This window comes from Panthera uncia (assembly GCF_023721935.1).
Source record: "Panthera uncia isolate 11264 chromosome A1 unlocalized genomic scaffold, Puncia_PCG_1.0 HiC_scaffold_17, whole genome shotgun sequence".
NCBI classification, from domain to species: domain Eukaryota; kingdom Metazoa; phylum Chordata; class Mammalia; order Carnivora; family Felidae; genus Panthera; species Panthera uncia.
In genome coordinates, this window is record NW_026057577.1 from 94,387,841 (window position 1) to 94,409,502 (window position 21,662).

A 21,662-nucleotide genomic window follows, 5' to 3' on the forward strand; every position below is an offset into this window, starting at 1 on the left:
TGATGGGGAAGGGACAGCACACATGCTGTGTTCTTGCCTTTGACTGACCTTTGCTTTATATCTCCAACTTGACTGCAAGCCTTGCAAAACAGAATATGCCTTAACATGCTGTGCATCCCATGTTGAAATATCTAGAAAGTCTCTTAATACCTGTTGATTGATTGAAGTGAGTATCTGTGAATACTCTTAATCCATTTAATGTCTCCTGATACCCTTTCATTCTGTTCTTTATCTCTAGGCGCCTGAACAAGAATAAGCTCCAGGTCCTTCCGGAATTGCTTTTCCAGAGTACACCAAAGCTCACCAGACTGTAAGTAGAGCCGAATTATGTTCTCTACCTGGTGTCCTGCCTAGCTTTGGTGATATGGATATTGTGGTTGCCTTTGTGAGTGGAGCCTAGTACCATGCAGAGCTTGGTAGTTAGGCCATATGTATGGAGACTAGGAGCTGGGCTTCAATATGGCGTGCCCCTACACTCCCCTCCACACCCGACTTTTGCTCCCATTCTTCAGATATCAGTGGCTTAAGTGGCCAATGAGGGCTGGTGGCTTGTGGTAGTAGATCTCTTCTTTGCAAAGAAGGACACACTGCCATTTAACACGGTCTGACCTCACCTCAGGGAAATGCCCTGGGGATGGGATTTGAGGTAGGTTTACTCAAAGGAGACACCAGTGGTCTCAGAGGGCATTGTATTGGACTGAACACTTTAACCTCACCATCCTGCAGACCAGAACAACTCCAGCCCTTTGCCTGCTTCCTACCTCCGCCAGTCTGAGAACCCTGGGTCTGGAGATCTATGATTTTGTGGGAAAAGGAAGAAACATCTTAAATTTTGCTTTATCTTCTGGAATGGTCCAAGACATAATGCAGGGGGAAGATTGGAGATGTTTCTGTGCATTTATTCAGTATGAGAGTTTGGAGGTTCAAGGAACTTGAGATGCACGTCAGAATGGAGATTGCGGTTGGCATATTGTGGGTATTAGGCAAGTGTTAATTAATTGACAGTGAAGGGCTCTATGATTCTGAGCCTATAAGTCATACTGGCAGTGACTCGTGTAGCTCATGGGGTGAACTGGGTTGGCCCAAGCCTTGATTTTCTGAATGGAGTGACAGTGTCTGGCTGCTTAGTAGCCAAGCAGTGAGATTTACAGCCTGGGTGGGAAGACTGTAACATTACTGGGGAGGCTCCAAACTTGTGGCCACCATTTACATTCCCAGTGGCTGTGTTTAATACCTATTTATGCAGTCAAACAATGCATGTAGGCTCCAGGATACATTGAGAAATACAAAACACATGTCAGTGTGTGTGCTTAAGAATGAGTTCTGAATTAGGAGTCTGTATCTATATCTATATCTGTGTGTGCATACACAGAAAGAGACTATATACATAAATGTATTTTAAAGGACACTTTGTTGGAACAGGAACCACAAGGGTTGGCTGGTGTTTAAGTGGTACAGCAGCGTTGTTTGCCTTCTCTAGGACACACCTGTACCTTGTCAAGGTCTTCTCGTGCTGTGTACTGCATTTCTCTGGCTCGGTCCACCTGGCTGACTTTGCTATTTGTGGGGAAGAGTATGCCCCCCTTTTCGCCCTTCCACATTGAATCCATCTTGATGGGCATGAGGATGGCTAAAGTGATGTTCAGCAGCCTGAGCGTCTAGCTGAGCTGGATAAACAATACTAAATGGGCATATGGGGAAACAACCTGGTTTTTAATTTCCTCTTCCTATGTAGTTCTTTCCTTACATGCTCACCTAATAGCTGTCTTTCCACCCAGCACCACATTGTACCTTTTCAACCTGCTCCTAAATAATGCTGACTCTAAGCTCTTCATCTGGAATCTCAGCATCACATTCTTAACATTTATTTATTTTTGAGACAGAGAGAGACAGAGCATGAACAGGGGAGGGTCAGAGAGAGGGAGACACAGAATCTGAAACAGGCTCCAGGCTCTGAGCTGTCAGCACAGAGCCCGACGCGGGGCTCGAACTCACAGCCCTCACGGACCACAAGATCATGACCTGAGCTGAAGTCGGCCGCTCAACCAACTGAGCCACCCAGGTGCCCCTCAGCATCACATTCTAAGCAAACAGAAGGTGTCTGTGGGGCTGGGGCTGCTGGAAAGCTTTGAGCAGGTGGGGTCTGAGTGTTCCACTTGTTGCAGGGTGTCAAGCGGGCTGGTTCTTGCTCATGGAACATGGCCTCATAGCCGCTCCCGTCAGATGATGCCCATTTTGTGCGAGGCTGCTTTTGATGCAGGCAGAGGAGGAATTTCAGGCAGTGATAACAGGTCTCTGAGATGCTGGGGGCCAGGCCCAGGCAGGCAGCCTAGGGCATGGGAACCCCCAGGGTGGTATCCTGTCACTTTCTGAGAGAGGTTGGGGGAGTCATTTTCCCTTCTGTGCCTGAATATCCCCATCAGTATAAGGCTGACACTCCTCTTCCCTTTTATCTTCCTCGCCAAGGAGCTGTGAGTATCAGATGAGATCATAGTGTGTGTGCATTTGTTTTCTAGGGTTTACAGTGCGGTGTGAGTGTAATTACCAAGATAACTAGTGTTACTCCCGCACTTCCCATTTTCTCAGCTTTGCTCTCTGATCTCTTTCTTCCGGATGCACGAAGACACTGGCAGTTGCTATGGGCACTGAGGTGGATGACTCTGAGCTTTTGCTTCAAGCCAGAGAGCTGCAGCTGGGAAGGCAGGCACGACATTTGACTCAGTCTGTTATCTGTCCTGCTCCAGGTCCTAGCCAGGCACAGAAGTGGGCACACATAAGCACTCAGTGAATGGATAGATGAATAAGTGAAGGATATAGGCCTAAGTATTATAAACAGTACCCTTAGGGAGCTTTGGTTCTTTTATCCTTCATTCATTCATTCCCTCATTCATTTATTCAGTAAGCTCTTCCTCTGTGCTTGTTCCAACCTGGCCTCTGCTGGGTTTTCAGGTACAGACATGAAGGATGCCCACTTCTCGGTATGCCTCATCATGACACATTCTGAATGGCTGCCAAAAAGCTTAGAGCTAAATATAATTTTTTTTTTTTTATTTAAGCAACTATATTAACTCAGGTTTTGGCTATAATCAGCAATCTCTTTTTTCTCTCTGGGCTTGATCTTTGATTTTTCTTAATGGCCCTATTGTGTCTTTGTCTTATTTTGCAGGGTACAAATTAGAAATCAATAAATGTGCAATCATGGGTGTGTATACATATGTCACTAGCTCTGTAAAGGAGTGTTGCATCTCAATAGACACAGTGAACCATTTTCCAGGGAATGCTAAATGTGGGTACTGTGTGGCTGTCTACTCTGTAGCATGCCATGTGGGATAAGTAGCAATTCTGGACACGCCTTTTCCTTTCTTATTAGATCTGTAGACAAAAACTGCTTAATACTCACTATTTATCCAAAGAATACCTTTTGTTAAGGCTATGGATGTGTAATAAGATGTTTGGAGGAGTGATGGGAAAGGGAAATAATATTTGTTGGAAACCTGCTATTATAATAACACTACTAACCACTAAGTGACAGAAATGTGACTAAAATTAGTTTAATCCAAAGAGGAAAGATACTGGTTTATATGCCTGGAAAGTTCAGGGACAGTTATGGACAGCTTCAGGAACAAATGGATCCAGGGGCTTGGTGAAGTTATTGGGACTTCATGTCACTCCTTACATCTTTTGTAGCAGTGCACGTGATGGTGAGCAAAAGCAGAAGACCCAGGGTACTAATCTGGCAATCCGGGTGGAGTCAACAGTCCTTCAAAAAAGAACCAGTGGTAGATTGCTTAGCTTGGTGACATGTCCATGTCTGAGCCCATCGCTGTTGCCAGTGAGGTGGTGTCCTCTGACCAGTCAAGTTTTGGAAGTGGGTTCATCCCACTTGTTTGGGGATGAGAGTTTGCAGGGCTTGGGAATGGGTTTCCCAAAAGAAAGAAAAATTCTGTTATCCAAAGATGGGGGAAATTATGCCAAACTTGAAAACAACAGATGTCTACAAATTCATTGAGCAATGACTTTGGTCAGTCTGCTGTGCTTTAACTGAATGCGTTGGGTCCTCAGAAACACTTCAATGTAATAACAATTGCAAACCCATTGGCTGGCAGATACTGTTCTGAGCACTTGAGGTATAATTCATTTGATACTCCTTACAGCCCTGTGGGGTGATACTATGACTAACATTATTCTATAGATGTGAAACTTAGGCTTAAAGAAGTTAAGAACTTGCCTGATATCCTACAACTACTTAGTGACAGAACCAGAGTTCACATTTGGGTAATCTGACTCTGGAGTCTGTGCCGTTTTTCTACTATAGGCAGCAACCTGCCTCATTCCTCCCATTTTATAGTAGAGGCAACTAAAACTCAGAGTTTAAATTACTTACTCATATAGCCCACATTTCTAAGAAGTAGCACTACCCTGGGGACTTTGCCTCAATGCTCAGACTTAACCTTTACACTAATCCTATAGAGAGAATCATTATCACATCTACTTCTGAGGCTGAGAGGGGTTATCTAACTTACCCCATTGCTGTACAACCAGGATACAATGAAACTGGGACTCAGATGTGTGTCTGTGTCACTGCAGAGTCCTTCAGTTTTCTACTATGCCAAGCTAGCTATTGTGGAGACCTAAAATGATGATAAAAAGGATTGATAATGGACCTGTCATATGTCCAAGTGCTTCTGTCAGGCCTTGCTGACCACTCTACCCCCATCCACCCTCAGATCCAGCACCAGTAATTCATTGATCCATATGTATATTAATGGTGTATCTGTCCTCTTCCTGTTTTCAAGCACACAGAGAACAGGACAGAGAATCCTAGAGCTTGGGAGTGCCCTGAAGATTAGGTAACATCACTGTGGTCTGTAAAGGGCCAGCAAGGTCTCTGCCATGCCTTGGGCACTCAATAAAATAAATATTAGCTTCCCCCCATCCTGACATAGATCAGAAGGTTCTCAAGTGTTGGGATTATGTTTCTGCTCCTCCTAAGTTCCCTACCACTCCTGACTCAGAGCTGGGCATAGGAGGTGGCAGTAGAGTGGAGGGCTTAAGGGGCTGTGAGCTCGTGGACAAGTCACTTAACTTTCCCAGGTCTCAGGTTCATCATCAGTACAATAAACAAGAGAACCTACTTCTCTACATTGTTATGAGGATAGATGGAAGTGGCCCATGGACAGCCTTCAGCATTGACTGTAGCACATAGCAAGTGCTCAATGAAAGATGTCTGTGGTCGACTATGCTGGCTGACTGAGGCGAGCAGTGCATATGCTATGGCTCTGGCATCGGTGGTGTCAACACTTCAGCGACTGACAGGGTTCAGGCTCCGAGAAAGATGAAGATGAGGTGGCGGTGCCCTTGAAGTGGGAAGATCCTGGTGTTCAGACTGGTCCTCCACCACCCACAAGCTCTGTGGCCTAAGACATGTTACTTTCCCTCTCTGGGCCTCAGTTGTCTCATCCAGACAGGATGGCACAGAGCATGGTCTGTTACATGGTCTATAGGTTATTAGTTTCTCCTTTTTTGTGTCCCCTTCCAGCTTTCTCTTTCACCTACCCATGGGAGAGGGAGTGAAGGATTTCTGGTTTTTTGGAGGTTAAAGGGTTAATGTTGCCAGAAATCCTTAGAAGGAGCAGAAGACAAGGTGAAAACAGTGATTGAATGTCCTCTGCATTCTACTCATTAGAGAGCTTTAAGGAGATGAGGGGCACAATGGTTCACAGCTGGTTTTTAAGAGTTGGACTTTGCCATATGAGGATGAGCGGGTCCTGTTGGCCCCTCTGTTCTGGATTCATGTCCAAAGAGCCCATTCAGTGTTTGGTAGTGGTTTTCAACCTGTCGCTGAATAAGCAGCTTGATAGCAGCAGCACAGAGGCCTCCAATTATTCTCCACTCAGTTCTACGAGGTATTTGACAGCTTTAAAAACATGCCACTGGGGTTAAACCCCCTGGCCCTCACTCACATCTGCGGAGTTGCAAGAGACTTGGAAGGTTAATCCCTCAGGCCGCTGAAAACACTCTGAAGTGTGGCCAGCCAACTAGCCCCAAGTCACTGGGGCTGTTGTCGTGGTGGAGCACCGTCCTTCCCAGAAGTAAAGGCTGTAAAACCTCAGTTTCCAGGGAACTTCCTTCCAATGAGGGAGACCTCCTCTGAACTCTCCTCTCTGCTTGCTTGTACCTCTCCTTCCTTTTCTCCATCGTCCCGTCTTGTCACTGCCTTGTGTGTAAGTGCCATGTACTCCCCCACACACAGAAAGTTGCATTCAGCAAGGTGGTCCAGTGCCTCTTTGAGGCAGCCCAGTGCTAGAGTAAAGAATGTGGCCTTTGGAGCCATACACACCTGGGTTGGGGTCCTACCCTCTGGTGACCCTGAGCAAGTGACTTCAACTTTCTCCGCTTCGGGTTGATTCACTGTGCAACAGAGGTCACAGCCACAGCTCCTGTCTTTGTTTGCTTGGGCTGCCATAACAAAGTATCTCAGATGGGATGGCTTAAACAGCAGAAATTTGTTTTCTCATAGTTTGGATCCTGGAAGTTTGAGATCAGGGTGCTGGCAGGGTTGGTTTTCTGAGGCCTCTCTCCTTGTCTTAGAGCCAGCATCTTCCTGTGTCTCTACGTGTGGTTGTCCCTCTCTTCATGCTCAGCCCTGGTGTTTCTTCCTCTTCTCATAAGGAAACCAGGCATACTGGTTTAGGGCTCCTCCCTTATGGGTGTGTTTTAACTTAATCACCTCTATAAAGACCTGATCTCTAAATACAGTCACATGCTGAAGGAATGGGTCCAAGGGCTTCAATTTTAGGGGGACACAGCAGTCCACAATAGTTCCCAAGTACATATTACATCGGGTGCTTTGTGACCTGCTTCTATGTGAATCCTCCTTCTACATCTCAGGTCTAGGAGGTGAGATACTATAATATTTCCTTTTTAGAGATGAAGAAACAGAGTCCTAAAGATTTGGACAGCTTGCCCAAGGTCACAGAGCCAGTAACTGGCAGAGCCAAAATTCAAACCCAAACTTGCCTGACTCCAGAGCCTACATTCCTTACTGTACTTATGAGAAGTTAATAACTAGTTAATGTGCTGGGCACTTAGTAGAAGCTCAGTTAATGTTTGTTCCTTTATGTCTTTGAAGCCCTCAGTGGGCCGAGACGTGTTGAGTGACTGGGGCCCCATACCTCTAGGTAGTACCTTTTGCAGTTCGTAGATCCTTTTGTAGCCAGCCACCTTTAGTCTTCCAGTTCTACACTAAACTTGAAAACATAACTACATGCAATATGTGTCACCATAAAACTCTATATCAATGTGAAACAATACTATAAAAGTGAAACACCAGTGGAGAAAACAAAAACCATACTACCCAGTTTTCTAGCAGAGTTGTTATCTGATGTGGTGAAATGATAATAGGGCGATGGGGAAACCAATCCATCAGGATGGTGGGGGGTTCAGAACCGCCTGCCTGCCAGGAGCTGCATCCCAGAGACCCGCTCCCCCTGTGCCGGCCTAGCCCTCAGAGGCCAGGGACAGGCCAGCCTCACCGTTGCAGACGTGGGGTCATTTTTTCCAGGGGCACAGCCACTAAAAGCTCATGGAAAATCTCCCTGCAAACTGGAGCTCTGTTCCCTACTCCCTCTCCATTCCCCCACCCCCTGAACACTGCAGTGAGGCCTCAGCCTTCTGTTTGTGTTATGCCATGCTCTGTCCCCTGCTGTTTCATCATGTGCTTGAGGACAGGTTAGCTTTAATCTGCATGTGGACAGATAATGGATTACAATGGGTGCCGTGGCACTCTTGGGATTTCTGCTTTACGTGATTTGCTCGTGCTTTAACCTAGAGCCAGGAAAGAAGGCATGGAAGGTTTCTTTTCTCCTCCACTGAGGCTTTATCCAGCTGAACACAAGTCTGTTGTCTATCTACAGAGTTGATTACAAGGCTAATACTTTGATTTGTCCTGTAGACTCTTAAATGATAGAATTTTAGAGGTAGGAATTAAAGTTATCCAGGCCAGAATTTCTCAAACTTCTCTGAGCATCTGAACACCTGGGAATCTTATTAAAATGTAAATTCTGGTTCTGTAGTTCTGAGGTGGGACCTAGGAGTCTGTGTTTATAACAAACTTCCAGGTGATGCTCCTGGCCTAGGACCACATTTGGTGAGCAAGGATCTAAGTTCCACTGCTTCTCAAGCTTAGCACATGGAAAAAAAAAATCTCTTGAGGTGCTGGTTAAAATGCTGATTCCCAGTCTGTGTAACCAAAACATCTAGTTCATGAGATCTGGAATGGACCCAGGATTCTGACCTTATAAATAGGCAACCTACACCTTTGGTGTATGTCACCCACAGGTATACTTTGAGAAATGCTGATCTATTACAAACCCTATTATTTTATAGATTGGGGAGCAGGCAAACAACCAAACATTTCTTGAGCACCTACTGTGTACTAGGCACCTTATGTGTTTACAGTCTTCTTTAGTCTTCCTGAAGTGTAGATATTTTTATGCCTACTGTACAGATGATAAAACTGAGGCTTAAGAGTTTAACTAAGTCACCAGGAATAAACCCAGGCTTTTCTGACCTCCAGTTCTGTGGGTTGTTTTCTACCTTATCATGTGCCCCTGTGCTGAAACACACCTTAAAGAAGAGAGAGGAAAAACAATCATGGATCTCTGAAGGTTTCAAGGTTCAGTATTTTGTACTTTTATGCTTATATGAGCCTCTGTGAGCACGTGCTCATATCTGAGATCTAAAGTATTAAGACTTGAAATATTAAAACAGAAAATTTATAGACTCAAATGCATGTGTGCGAGTAGAACTTTCTAAATTCCCTACAATGTATCAAAGTTAGAGTTGGGTTTTATATTTTAAAACTCTTTGGCCCTTTGGGCCAACAGAAGAACTTTCTAAAGTGATCAGGTAATACTTATACTGAGAACATTCTACCAGCTTGAAAAGTTTTTTTTTTTTTTTCCAGAAAGAAAGAAAACCAAGCTGTGACTTTACAATGCTTTGGAATTACAGAATATGCTTGTAATTTTTACAATTCTGCACAGACTTCTTTGCCACATCTGGTTGATATTACTGGCAGGGATATATGGGGGAATAAACCATAGGCTGGAATGTGAAACATCCCACAAAATGAGTTTCTTATAGGTTGCTGCATAAAACATTTTGATTCTCCCTTTCTTTGGAAGGATGGCTTAAGTGATTTCATGGATTTAGTATTTTCTTTGGTTTGAAGGTAAGAGGTTTTGCTGGTCTACCTGGTGGGGGTTCCAAGGTGGCTTTCTGAAGATGTGTGCAAAGGGTTAACTATTCTATAGTCATGCCATGGATCACGGTGAGGAAAGTAACCCTTGAAGGTCAGACCGACACTGGACACTGGTGATGATGGTGAAACCCTGGGGCCAGCTGAATTGCTACAGAAAAGGGGAGAATGTCGAAAGAAAAGGCTATATGTATAAGGGCTTCAGAAAACCTCTTGAATTTTAGTTCTGATGGTGCATTAAACAGCTCACAGCAAGAAGAGCTCAGCTCCTTGCACATACAGCCGGAAGCCTTCATATGTCGGTGTGTTCTCTGTGCTGTATGTGAAAACAGTGAGTTGAGAAGGTGGAAAAATAAAACAAACACCCAGCTGATACCTGGCACATAGTCCATTCCCTATTGGGGACATTCCTGCCCAATTCCTAGGAAGAGAACTGTGTGACCAGGGACAACTAAAACATTCATTAAACACCTACTGTGTGTGTGTGTGTGTGTGTGTGTGTGTGTGTGTGTGTGTGTCTGCAATGTGCTGGTTGTTGGGATGCTGAGTATAGAATGCAGACATGTCTAATCTGAGCCCAGAGGGTGTGAGGATGGGCTTCTTGCCACCTGGCTTCTTCTCAGACTTCCTTGGCTGGGACCCACCTGCAGAGTTGGAACCTCTCTGTACAACACCATGTGCTGCTCTCAGCACCTTGTGGCATGTGGTAGAGTCAGCTAGCCTCAGCGGGTCTGTGTGGCCAGCACCAAGGGTGCTCACATAAAGACTGTGCTCTCAGTGGCAACTTAGCCCATTATTGAGAATGAGAACTAGAGGCCAGCCTATGTGCACACCCGGGGATCCTTGTTCCCCTTATCTGGAGTTAAAAACTGTCAAGGGAATTGAAAATTTCTGGGAAATATCACATTATATATAGAAAAATATAAGTCTTTTGAGGTGGGCAGACCCCAAACACACGTTCTTCAATTGCCTGAATGATGCAAATGTACCCACATCTAATAATCGTGAATTATTTGTTCTTGAATCACGTTCAGCATCAACAGAAACATTTCTGAGAGCCTAATTATCCCTCATTTCCAACCAACATTTGTGAATCTTTCCAGGGGACAAATAGTGTTTTAATTTGATGCCCAAATTCTAGCATAATTTCAAATTATCAAAAAAAAAATAATAAAAGACGTCTGTAACTTTGACTTTCTTTTATCTTTCCTGTGGGCTCAGTATCGTATATGTTGAACATTAATCTTCACTTGTAAGGTTTTCAGTCCATTTACAAAGTCCTGGAGATTGAAGATTGTAATGAAAATGTTTATGCCTTATTAACAACAAAACTGTGCTAACACAGTACTGTCTAAGCCAAATAAAAAATGGAGAAGTTTGAGGGGACAGTTCAAGAAGGAAGCATAGGAAGATCCTGAACTCACCTCCTTCCATAGACATGCCAAATATATAGCTACATATAGAACAATCCTCTATGAAAAAGACCTGAAAACTAGCTGAACAGCTCCTCCACAACAAAGGATAAAAAGGCCACATAGAGATGATTAGGAAAGAGAGAGATATGGTCTTGCCAAAAGCCCCACCCCTAGTTAGGAGTAACCCACTACTGGGAGGGGTCCTATAAATATAGATTGTATCCATAAGGAGCAAGGGGTTCAAACCCCACATTAGGCACCCCAGTCATTGGGACCTGGGCTGGAGAAATGAGCCTCCAAAATATATGGCTTTAAAAACCAATGGGGCTTATGTCCAGGAGACCTAAAGGGCTGTAGGATACTGAGACTCCACTCTTAAAGGGCTCACACAGATTCACTCACCCCAGGACCCAGCTCAAAAGCAGCAAGCTGAAAAGCACCTAGACTATATGTGAAGGAAATTCACTGGCTAAGCTTAAAGGGTCTGCCAGAGGAGTAGAGGTCTGTTGGAACTCTCTCCAGGAGCAGACACATGTGAAGGCACCATTTTTGTATTCTCCCTCCACCTTGCTACCTTGTCCCACCCCCCGTGCTGTCCTGCAGCCCTGCCAAACCCAGTAAGTGGGCTCATCCCAGCCTAGCATGCCCCCACAGCCCTACTTTGCCAAACCTGGGGGACCTCTTGCCCTAGGCCACTTCTCTGCCATGACCCCACCTTGCAAAACTCACTTGGCAGGCTCATTACAGTCTGGCACTCTCCTATAACCTCAAAGTTAGCAGGTGTGCACATTCCACACAGGGAATGCCCCTTGAATGCTTGGCTTTGAAGCCAGGTGTACTTGCATTTCTGGGCCCCACAGAACTGAGATAATAGAAGAGTTAGTTCTTATAAGGCTATGACACCCAGGGCATTGCACAGACATCAGACTGAAATTTACCTCCAGGCTTCCTGTGACCACTTCTTAAAATTAGGAGAGGTATCTGCTTTGCCTAATACACAGAAAAAAAACACAGAGAGTCAAGCAAAACAAGGCAACAGAAGAATATGTTCCGCATGAAAGAACAAGATAAAACTCCAGGAAACATTCTTAATGAAATGGAGATAGGTAATTTACTTGATGAAGAGTTCAAAATATGGTCATAAAGATGCTCACAAAAAGAAATAGAGGAAGAAAAGAAAAGAAAAGCAAAAGATGCTCACCAATCTCAGGACAAGAATGGATGAACACAGAGAGAATTTTAAGGAAGAGATAGAAAATATAAGAAAATACCAAACAGAAGTCACAGAGTTGAAGACTATAGTAACTGAACTGAAAAATACACTGAGGGGTTCAACAGCAGACCAGATGAAGCAATAGAATAAATCAGTGACCTGAAGACAGAGCAGTGGAACTTACCCAGAGCAGCAAAAAGAAAAAGGAATTTTAAAAAGTGAAGATAGCTTGAAGCACCTATGGCACAAATCAAATAGATCAACATTCACATAATAGGGAGTTCCAGGAAGAGGAGAGAGATAAAGGGACCTAAAACTTATTTGAAGAAATAATGGCTGGAAACTTTACTAACCTGGGGAAAGAAACAGACATCCAGATGCAGGAATCCCAGAAACTCCCTAATAAGGGAAATCAAAGGGACCCACACCAAGGCACCTTATAATTCAGGTGTCAAAAGGTAAAGATAAAGAAAAAATATTAAAAACAGCAAGGAAAAAACAATGTTTTACATACAAGAGAATCCCCATAAGACTATCAATTGAGTTTGGGGCACCTGCATGGCTCTGTTGGCTAAGTGCCTGACTTCAGCTCAGGTCACGATCTCATGGTTCATGGATTCGAGCCCTGCATCAGGCTCTGTGCTGACAGCTCAGAGCCTGGAGCCTACTTCAGATTCTGTGTCTCCCTCTCTTTCTGCACCTCCACCTCTCTGTTCATTCTCTGTCTCTGTCTCATTCTCTCTTTCAAAAATAAATAAAAACATTTAAAAAAAATTTAAGACTATCAGTTGAGTTTTCAGCAGAAATTTTGCAGGCCATAAGGGAGGGGCATGATATATTCAAAGTACTGAAACTTCCAACAAGAATACTCAACCCAGTGAGGTTACCATATAAAAGGAGAGAAGAATTTTTCAAACAAGCAAAAACTAAAGGAATTCACCACTAATAAGCCAGACTTACAAGAAATGTTAAAGGGACTTCTTTTTAAGCCAAAAAGAAAGGACACTAATCATTAACAAGAAAAATTATGAAAGCAAAAATTCTCACTGGTAAAAGTAAATATATAGTAAATGTAGTGGACAAATCACTTATAAAGCTACCATGAAGAGTAAAAGACAAGGTAGTAAAACTAACTATTAAAAATTAGTTAAGAGAGAACACAAAATAAAAATATGTAAAATATGACATCAAAACATAAAATGTAGGAGAGAAGAGTAAAAATGTAGTTCTAGAATGCATTTAAACTTAACTTTCTATCAACTTAGAATATCTACATCTGTATGTCTGTATATCTATATCCTATATATACATACATACACACATACATACATACGTACACACATACATACATATGTGTGTATGTGTGTATGTGTGTATGTTTGTGTGTGTGTGTATACAGATACACAGAAGATAATGAGAATGGAGTTGGAAAATAACACTAAAAAATGGCATCAAGCCACAAGGGAAGAAAGCAATAGGATAAAAGAACAGAGAAGAACTACAAAACCGCCAGTAAACAGTGAACAAAATGGCAATAAGTACATACCTATCTATAATTACCTTAAATATAAATGGACTAAATTCTCCAATCAAAAGACATAGAGTAGCTGAATGGATATACATACATACATACATACATACATACATACGACCCAATATATGCTGCCTGGAAAAGACTCAACTCTGAAATAAGGACACCTACAGACTGAAAGTAAGGCATGGAAAAAAAAAAAAGATGTTTGTGCAAGTGGAAACCAAAAGAAAACTGGGGTAACTATACTTATATCACAAAATAGGCTTTAAAACAAAGACTGTAATTGAAGAAAAAATGGGCATTACGTAATGATGAAGGAGTTAATCCAGCAAGAAGAAATAACATTTGTAAATATTTATGAACCAACCTAGGAGAACCTAATACATAGAAAGTAAGTATTAACAGACCTAAACATAAATCAATAGTAATATAATAATAGCAGGGGATTTTAGTACCTACTTAAATCAATGGATAGATCACATAGATGTAAAATCAATAAGGAAACATCAGCCTTAACACATTAAATCAGTTGGGCTTAATAGGTATATACAGAACATTTCACCCAAATGGAGCAGAGTGCACATTCTTCTCCAGTGCACATAGAAGTTCTCCAGGATAGATCATAGGTTAGGCCACAAAACAAGTCTCAATAAATTTAAGAAAATTGGAATCATATCAGGTATCCTTTCAGACCACAATAATATGAAACTGGAAATGAATCACAAAAGAGAAAACTGAAAAAAATCACAATTATGTGGAGGTTAAACAATACTTTACTGAACAACCAATGGGTTAATGAAAAAAAATCAAAGGAGAAATTCAAAAATACCTTGAGACAAATGAAAATGGGAATGCAACATACCAAAATCTAGATGCAGCAAAAGCAGTTCTAAGAGGGAGGTTCATAGCAGTACAGGCCTACTTCAAGAAAAAAGAAAAATCTCAAATTAACAATCTAGCTTTAAACCTTAAGAAACTAGAAAAAAGAGGAACAAATGAAGGCCAAAGTTAGTAGAAGGAGGGAAGTAATGAAGCTCAGAGCAGAAATTAATAAAATAGACACTAAAATGACAATAGAATCAATGAAATGAAGAGCTGATTGAAAAGGTAAATAAATTGATAAATCTTTAGCTAGACTCACTAAGAAATAAAGTGATAGGGTTCAAATAAATGAAATCAGAAATGAAAGAAGATATATTACAACTGATACCACAGAAATATAAAGGGTCATAAGAGACTGCTATTAATAATTATTTGCCAACAAATTAAACAACCTAGAAGGAATAGATAAATTCCTAGAAACATACAATACTTCACAATCAATTCATGAAGAAAGAAGATCTGAGTAGACTGATTACTAGCAAGGAGACTGAATCGGTAATCAAAAACCTCCCAACAAATAAAAGTTTATGCTTCACTGGTAAGTTCTACCATACAAAGATTTTATACCTATATATCTCAAAGTCTTCCAAAAAACTGAAGAGGAGGAAATCCTTTCAAACTCATTTTACACAGACAGCATTACCCTGATACCAAAACCAGACAAGAAAACCACAAAAAAAGGAAAATTACAGGAATATATCCCCAATGGATAGAGATGCAAAAATCCTCAACAAAATATTACCAAGCCAAATTAGATAATTCATTGACAGGATCATACACCATAATCAAGTGGAGATTTATTCCAGTGGAGATTTATTCCAAGGATGCAGGGATGGCTAATATTCACAGGTCAATTAATGTGATATACCACATCAACAAAGTGAAGGATAAAAATCATATGATTATCTCAGTGGATATAGAAAAAGCATTTGACATAATTCACCATCGATTTATGGTAAAAACTCTCAACAAAGCAGGTATATAGAGAATGCACCTCAACATAACAAAGGCTGTTTATGACATATCCACAGCTAACATCATACTCAATGGGCAAATCTGAAAGCTTTTCCTCTAAGATCAGGAACAAGACAGGATACCTCCCTTGCCACTTTTATTCAACATACTATTGGAAGTCCTAGCCAGAGCAGTTAGGAAGTAAAAGAAATAAAAGTCATTGAAAACAGAAAGGAAGAAGTAAAACTGACACTATTTGTGGATGCCATGACATCATATATAGTAAACCCTAACATCACCACTAAAATTGTTAGAACTAATAAATTCAGTAAAGTTTCAGGGTACAAAGTCAATATACAAAATTTTTTTGCATTTTAATACACTAACAAAAACTACCTGAAAGAGACATTAAGAAAACTGTCCCATTTATAATTGAATTAAAAAAATAAAATGCCTAGGAATAAATTTAACCAAGGAGGTGAAAGACCTGTACACTGAAAGGTACAAGACATTAGTGAAAGAAATTAGAGAGGGCACAAATAAGTGAAAAGGTATTTCTTGGTTATGGTGTGGAAGAATTATATTGTTAAAATGTCCATACCACCGAAAGCAATTTACAGATTCAGTGCAACCCCTATCAAAATCCCAATGGCATTTTTTCACAGAAATAGAACAAACAGCCCTAAAATTTGTATGGAACCACAAAATATTCTGAATAACCAAAGCAATCTTGAGAAAGAACAAATCTGGAGGCATTCCTATGCTCCCTGATTTCAGTCTATATTACAAAGCTATAGTATTGAAAACTGTATGGTATTGGGGAAAAAAAAAAAAAACAGACACATAGATCAATGGAACAGAATAGAGAGCCCAGACACCCATTCATATATGGTCAATTAATTTATGACAAAGGAGGCAGGAGTATACAATGGGGAAAGGACAGTGTCTTTAATAAATGTTATTGGGATAACTGAACAGCCATATGCAAAAGAATGAAACTGGACCATCATCTTATACCATATACAAAAATTAATTCACAGTGGATTAAAAACTTAAATATAAGATCAGATATCATAAAACTCCTAGAAGAAATCATAAGTGGTAAACTTCTTGACATCATTCTTGGAGACATGTTTTTGGATCTGACTCCAAAGGTAATGGCAATTAAAGCAAAAATAAACAAATGGGACTACATCAAACTAAAACACACAGTGAAGGAAACCATCAACAAAATTAAAAATAAAACTAAATGGGAGAAAATATTTGTAAATCATAGATCTTATAAGGGGTTAATATCCAAAATATATTTTTAAAAAAGCACACAACTCAATAACAAAAAACAGTCTGAATAATAAATGGGCAGAGGATCTAAATAGACATTTTTTTAAAAGACATACAGATGGCCAACAGGCACATGGAAAGATGTTCAACATCACTAACCACCAGGGAAATGTATATCAAAACCACAATGAGGTATCATCTCATAATGTGAGAATGGCCATTACAATAAAGACAAGAAATAACAAGTGTTGGTGAGGATGTGGAGAAAAGGGAACCCTCATGCATTGTTGGTGGGAATTTATTTATTTTTATTTTTTAATTTTTTTAATGTGAAATTTCTTGTCAAATTGGTTTCCAAACAACACCCAGTTCTCATCCCAACAGGTGCCCTCCTCAATGCCCGTCACCCACCCCGCCCTCCCTCCCACCCACCCCCCATCAACCCTCAGTTTATTCTCAGTTTTTAAGAGTTTCTTATGGTTTGGCTCCCTCCCTCTCTAACTTTTTTTTTTTCCTTTCCCTCCCCCATGGTCTTCTGTTAAGTTTCTCAGGATCCATGTAAGAGTGAAAACATATGGTATCTGCCTTTGTCTGTATGACTTATTTCACTTAGCATAACACTCTCCAGTTCCATCCACATTGCTACAAAAGACCACATTTCATTCTTTCTCATTGCCAAGTAGTATTCCATTGTGTATATAAACCACAATTTCTTTATCCATTCATCAGTTGATGGACATTTAGACTCTTTCCATAATTTTGTGGGAATTTAAATTGATGCAGCCATTGTGGAAAACAGTATGGAGGTGCCTCAAAAATATAAAAATAGAACTACCATATGATCTAGCAACTCCACCTCTGGGTATTTATTTGGAAAAAAAACAAAAGCACTAATTTGAAAAGATATCTGCACCCCTATGTTCACAGCAGTGTTAGTCATAGTAGCTGAGATATGGAAACACCAAAGGGTCTACTGATGCATGAATGGATAAAGAAGATGTGGTGTTTATATATATTAGAATACTACTCAGCCATTAAAAAAGAGAATGAAACCTTGCCATTTGGGACAACATGGATTGGCCTCGAGGGCATTATGTTTGGTGAAATAAGTCACAGAAAAATACTGTATGCTCTCACTTATATGTGGAATGTGAAAAGCAAAACAAATGAACAAACAAAACCAACCACATAGATGCAAAAAACAGAGTGGTGGTTGCCATAGGGGAGAGGAGATTAGGGGATGGGTGAAAAGGGAGAAGAGGGTCAAGAGGTACAGAATTCCGATCATGAAATAAATAACCCATGGAGATGTAATGTACAACATGGTGACTATAATCAACAATGTGGTATTGCATATTTTATAACTTTATGGTGGCAAGGAAGCTAGGCCCACTGTGGTGGTCATTTTGCATTGTATACAGGTGTCAAATGGTTATGTTGTACACCTGAAACTATTATAATGCTATATGTCAATTATACTTCCATAAAAAATAATAAATAAGTAAAATCTGTTTTAAGTTAAAAAGAAGAAGAAGAAGAAGAAGAAGAAGAAGAAGAAGAAGAAGAAGCAGCAGCAGAAGCAGAAGAAGCAGCAGCAGCAGCAGCAGCAGCAGGGGGAGGGGGAGGGGGAGGGAAAATGGAGAAGTTTAAGTAAATTTTGTGCTCCTTGCCTGAATGTGGTGTGCTGGACCTGAGTTTTGGTTCATGGTTTAGAAAAATATTTTGATCTTTTATTCATGATGTTTCTTTCTTCCCATCCTTCCTTCTTTAATTCTACTCACTTTGCTTATGGTGATGAAGCCTATTTGGAAGTCTGGCCTCATCTTGATTGGGGCTGCCTGTTGTATAGCCAAAAACTTACCATGGTTGGCTGAATGGAGTAGTTAGCTATTAAACTGATGGTTTGGCCTCTCATTGGTCTGTCTAGGACTCTGGATGAGAATTTCTCATGAGTGAGTCAGCTTTTGATCAAAATATACATAGAATCATGCCAACATATCTCCTAGTGAAAACATCTCAACTTTTGGAGGTCAAAATGCTCTAAGGGAAAAAAAATTACATCTCTAAGAGGGTTAAAGGGTAACCAAGGACTAATCCCCTCCATCTCAATTTCATTTAATTTTAGATGTATGAGATTCTAAGATGTATGTGTGTCAAGATGCTCAGAGAGATCTAACTTCAATAATTTTTTAGAATGTTTTGCATGGGAATCAGTGATAGGTATAGAAAGAAATGCTAGATCATCCATTTTATTAATATCATGGCCTTAATCATCTCCTTCCTGTGTCTCCACATCTCCTACTCTGTCCTTTCTCTTTCCCAAAGTACTTGCGCATATACATAACATACCACCCACACATACACATAAAACATTCTCTCTATAGCAGAATCCTAGACAGATAAATGAAGCTCCCTTCCAGGCTGTTACATCTAAGCACAGATATAATTTCACTTTAGTACAAGATACTGACTTTTAAATTAGCTCACATTGTTGAGCAACACTGTGAAAAGATATCAGGGGTCAGAAAGGCAGCACTGGTGGTGGAGGGGAAAGATGCTTTTTCTCCTTGGCTCATAATTGGTGTTTTAGGTGCATAAAGATGGTAGTGGCAGATCTGTGTCAGAGACAGTACATTATTAGTGTAAATGTTTTCCAGTCTCCAGAGAGAGCTTCTGTCTTCCCTGGAAGAGACGTGCATGGTCAGGCTTCTCTACCCGAGACCTTCCAGGGCTTTCATCCCATTTTACAACACAGAACAGAGGATTGTCAACCACCAGTTCCCAAGGGTTCAGTCATTGGGCAAAATTATCTTAGGGAATAATTGTTATGGCTTCTGTCACTAATGGTGTTTTCTGCAGATCCTGTTCTGCATAGCACTTCCTTTATTTAAATGAGAGTGAAAGATGGGAGCTCATTAGGCCTAATGAGGCCAGGAAAGCAGTAGCAGGGGAAGACGGGTAGCCCAGAGACTACTCTACTCACAAGTCTCTCCCCAAGTGTAGAGTCATTGACAGGACGATGAGGAGATTGGGTAAAATTCGTCAGCTCTATCTTTACCAGTTTGTCCACCACCTTCTGTCTCTGCTGCTGTCACCCTAATACAAGCCACCATCCTTTCTTGATTAGATGACCTCAGGGACCTCCTCACTACATCTTCCTGCTTTTACTTATGTTCCTTCATTATCCAAGGTCCATCCAACAGATGCCCAGATCGTTTTAAGACAAAAATCAGATCTCCTCATTCCACAATCAAGCCTTCCAATGACTTTCTGTTGTTCTAAGAAAAAACACAAGCTCCTATCTTACACAGTCTAACCTCTGCCACTCTTCCTGGTGCCATCCTAGGCCACTGTCCCCACTTCCACCATGGCAGCTTTACATGCCTTCTTCCTGTTGCCCCAAATCTCCCCTATCTTTCTCAACTCAGGGTCTTGGACTTGCTATTACTTCTGCCTGGGACTTTCTGACTCTAGATGTTGGCCTGGGTAAGTCCTTCTTGAAATGCATATCCTAGCTCAAACATCACTTTCTCAGAGAGCCCTTTTCTGATACCTATAGCATTGTGTCTTCCTTGCTGGTCATTGTACGTAACATGATCCTGTTTTCTTCATGGTACTTACCACTACCTGAAATTCTTTTGCTCATTTATTTGTTTAGTTGTTTATTTTCTGCTCTCCCATTCCCTATTAGAATGTAAGCTTCTTAAGAGTAGAGGTTTTGTCTTATTGACTCTATAATTGCCTAATACTGCATCTAGCACATACTGGGCACTCGATAAATGTTCTGTAAATGAGTGAATGAGAGAAGGAACTTGATCTTTCCAAAATCTACTTTTTTTCCCTCACTGTATAGTCAAATGCACCTTTTCTTCCAAATCATTGCCCTGAAAAAGCCCCAAATCACTATTTAATAGCACATGTGCACATACAATGCATACATGCACACATGCACACTCAAAAGTGAGGTAACACACCAGATTTTCTTCCTCAGTTTCTGATCTCTACTTTACTTTTGGCAAGAAAAATGACTTGGCTTTAAAAAACAGAAGGTTCCTGCCCTGGAGTTTTGAGAGGGCCTTCGTAGGATGAGTCCATCCACACACAGGTGGGGCCATGCTGCATGCAGGGGAGCTGACTTCAAGAGCCAGCAGGTGGATTTCATACTCCCACCAAAGAGAGAGAAACAGCCTATGCGAGATCCTCTGCTGGCAGATGTGAGCCAGTGCCTGAGACCGAGAGCTGGGGAGGGAATGCTATTTTTTGATGCTTATTTCAAAGGCCTGGGAATAATATTCTGTGATACAATGAAATGAAAAGATAAACTGTGTTTGCTTCATCTCCTGGCCTCATTGATTTTTTACTTCTAATGGGCATTGAAAGGGATTGTGTAGCTATTGGGAGCCTCAGCTCAGTGAAGGCTTTACAAAAAAGGAAAAAGAAAACTTGTGGGGGATCAAACAAAAACCAAGCCTTAGTCTGGAAGAAAAAAAAAAAAAAGAATAGATTACACTAATTTACTGAACACTGACCTAAACCTCCAAATTATTCTTCTCTTGATCTGAGATCTAAACCAGAGATTGTTTGAAAGACATCTGGTGAATTAGTCCAAACCTGAAGTGAACCCTGTCTTCTAAAACAATTGAACCAGAGCCATACTGGAACATCAAATTATTAATGTTTTCCAAACTAACCCTCTCTGAGTGTCTGGCTGGTGTTGTATAAAGCTGCAATACCAATTGCCCTTTATTCATCTTTGCTCCCATCCTGCCTCCTGCTCCTATCCACCATTTCTCCCTTCTGTGCGGATACCAGCCTTCAGTAATGGGTCTACCTTCCATACTGCACTGTAGAATGTGGACTGTCTGTCCTGCTTCTGTGATCGTGAGGGATGCTGCTGTTCTGAACAGCTTGGCCCAGTCACCAGCTTTGATTTCACGTCATGGGGAAAAGAGGAGTATCTTTTCAGTGAAGGCAGACTTACTAGATAAATTGGGGGAAAAGGGACTATAGAATGGAATAAAGGAAGAAAACCTGGAATAAGAAAGAGAGGGAGGAAGACCAGAAAGCAAACGTGGAGCAGAGGTAGTAAAGATGGGGACTCGGTGGAGGACAAAGGAAAGG

The 21,662-nt window shown here is 41.2% G+C and overlaps 1 protein-coding gene across 2 annotated transcripts in view; it reads left to right on the forward strand.

Annotated features, from left to right (window-relative positions):
- SLIT3 (slit guidance ligand 3) overlaps nucleotides 1–21,662 on the forward strand; it is a 593,416-nt gene that overhangs the window by 101,676 nt on the left and 470,078 nt on the right. For both annotated transcript variants that reach the window (XM_049647813.1, XM_049647814.1), the window contains exon 4: nucleotides 239–310. In XM_049647813.1, the coding sequence (XP_049503770.1) occupies nucleotides 239–310 (72 nt within the window). The remainder of the gene's footprint in view (nucleotides 1–238; nucleotides 311–21,662) is intronic.